The sequence below is a fragment of the Phacochoerus africanus genome, unplaced genomic scaffold (genome assembly GCF_016906955.1).
Source record: "Phacochoerus africanus isolate WHEZ1 unplaced genomic scaffold, ROS_Pafr_v1 Scaffold_19, whole genome shotgun sequence".
NCBI lineage: Eukaryota > Metazoa > Chordata > Mammalia > Artiodactyla > Suidae > Phacochoerus > Phacochoerus africanus.
Window position 1 is genome coordinate 84,730 of NW_025927386.1, and position 2,913 is coordinate 87,642.

The 2,913-nt window shown below is 37.5% G+C and overlaps 1 protein-coding gene across 1 annotated transcript; it reads right to left on the reverse strand.

The window, feature by feature from the left end:
* Positions 1–857, reverse strand: LOC125119250 (olfactory receptor 4C12-like). Its single transcript, XM_047766095.1, is given in 2 exon segments — positions 1–116; positions 119–857. Coding segments are annotated over 2 exon segments (855 nt in total).
* Positions 858–2,913: the final 2,056 nt, after the last annotated feature.

Consider the following 2,913-nt stretch of genomic DNA (forward strand, 5'->3'; position numbering starts at 1 on the left):
TCATGAGAGACTACTATGAGCAACTGTGTGCCTAATTGTATGAAAGACAGCAACAGCTTCATCAATGGGCAGAGTGGTCACTGGGCACAAATACACAAAGATCCAGGGCACAAAAGTAAGACAACTACTGTGATGAGAGAGACACAAGTGGCAAGGTCTTTGTGCTCTGCCCCCAAGCTATAGTTCTTTAGGGAATGTAAGATGACCAAAAAGGAAATCAACATGAGGAAAAAATTAAGCAGACAGATGAACCTACTGTTGGCTTCAACAAAGAGACCAAGGGTGTGAGTGTCCATGCAGACAAATTTCAGTAAAGGGTACAAGTCACACATGAAGGGATCTCTGACATTGGGACCACAGAAGAGCAGCCCAACAATAAAAAGAATCTGAATGGTTGCATGGAGAAATCCTCCAGTCCAGGCCCCTCCCAGCAGGACAATACACAGCCTGTGGTTCATGATGGTCGTGTAGTGCAGAGGTCTGCAGATGGCCACATAGCGGTCATAGGCCATCACCATCAGTAGGATAATCTCAGTAGCACCGAAAATGTGTTCAGCATAGACTTGAGCCATGCACCCAATAAAGGAGATACTTTTCTTCTCGTTAAGGGCGTCCACAATCAGCTTAGGAGCTGAGGAAGAAGAATAAATTGTGTCTATCAAGGAAAGGTGGGTCAGTAAGAAGTACATGGGGGAGTTCAGAGCCTGGCTGGTGGTAAGAGTAACCACAATGAGCAGGTTGCCTGAAAGAGTTATCATGTATACAACCAAAAACACCACAAACACTACGTTTTGCATTTGAGGATTCTGGGTACAACGGATTAAAATGAATTGGGTCACATTCCTTTTTTTCTCCATTTTTGTGGTATGGTTGAAAGAATGCTTTACCTAAAAAAAATAAAAGAAAGGAAAAATGAACCACAAAAGGATGAAATACTTCAAAACTCTGTCTTTTAACAGTACTCTTATAATTTCTCAGATGATTCCTTCTCTTGTCAAAACTGTCTAGGAAGAGCTACCTCAAAATTTCTCTGAGTTAACTCTCTTAGTTTTTTTTTTTAATTCTGGACTCAAAATTATTTTTATAAGACATATGAAAACCAGAAGAAAGGAACTACATCTCCTTCTGTCTTTGTAATCACCAAAACTCCCTTGACTATCAATATAATGGACTAATGTAGTGATTAGAAGTAATAATTTTGGAGACGAACAAGACTTTAAAATGTATGTGTGAAGTAACTTGAAAAGAAAGATAAAATAGTTTGAATTTTATAAGCATAGAAAAATAATATAGGTAAAAATTAGTGAATGATACTCAATTTGTAATTAAAGATGCTAGGTTTTATATGTGCCATTTAAGAATAAAACTCAAATTTTAAAAATTTCTTATAAAATTTAATATAGGTTTTGTCTATTGACAAAGAGGTGATGCAGAAATAAATTATTATACTTAGACTTTTACTCCCGAATGAGAGATTATGTGTAAACTTTATTTTTTTAATATTTTCAAAATCTACAGTTTATATTACTAATTTTATGGTCAGGAAATATAATTTCCATGTTTTGTCTTAGACTCCTCAAGTTGAAATAATGAATTTTTAAAGTGATTGGGATAGGTATGGGAAAACAAACATAGGGAAGTGGACATTAGCACATTGTGAGATCCAAAAAATATTGTCTGGATATAATTCAGTTAGCTGTTCTAATGTACTGATGAACTTGTTGTTATCAAGTCACCTAATGGACACAGAGTGAGGGCTTGACTGGGTAACAAGGGCTTGAGAAGATCAGGGCAGAGGGTGAGGCTGCCCTGATTGCCCCCTGGATCCCTTATAATCATCCTAAATTCCATCTTTAGTCTACCAAAGTTTATTGATGTCTGATTTTAACTTATACAATTTATACTGACAGCCAATAAGTCAAGCCTGGATAATCAAATAGGTCAGTGCAATGCAAAGTCTATTTCCATTTACCTGATGAGGAAATACACGTAGTATTCAAACTTTAAGGTAAAATATTAAACTAAATATTGTCAGTATTAATTTTCACTTTTTCCTAAACCTAAGATTCCATTACTCTCTTTCTGCTTATGCATTCTGAAAACCACAAGGCAGTGAAGTGTAAAATGAATTCTGTCTGTTATGTGTAGTCAATAATAAGGAACATGGAAAGGAAACCTCTTCTGGGTGATCCCACAAGGGATTCACTGAGAAGCTAGCTTTAGGGTTCCAAGCCCCAGGAGAGGGGTCCCCTTTCTGGACAGTCCATTGCATCAAAGAATCCTTCCAGGAACAATAACACTGAAGAAGAAAGTTGAGTGCTCTTCTAAGTGCCAGTCCTCCTCTAGAGAAGATGACCCCTGGGAGAATCAACAACCGAAAATCAGACAAAAATCCCAAACTTGATTTATTCATCCTCATGATTTCACTTATTACTTCAGATTCTTGCAAACCTTGAAGCGGTTAGAATATATTTTTAAAACAGTTCTCTTGCACAGTTTTCACTGGCTCCTTTCGTCCCACACAACACAAAAATGAACACCCAAACAAAACAACTTGGTCTATGTCAAAATCAATGACTTTGATGGCCTTTGTTAATTGATAGACCCAAGCATGGGATTATTTTCTTTTTCATCTTAGTCCAAAGACCAGGAGAGTTCCTGTTACCATTTAAATCCTCTAATATCCATACTTCTCCAAAAAAAAGGACAAATGGACAAAAGTTATGATATAACAAAATAATCCTTTTTTTGGGGGGTGGGGGCATGGCTGCAGCCTCAGACCCATGCTCCAGCAGTGATACAAGCCACTGCAGTGACAATGCTAGATCCTTAACCAACAGCACCCAAGAGAACAGCAGCAAGATAATCTTGATATTCCACAAAAAGGCATTCAGACTGCAATTGGGAGGCAAG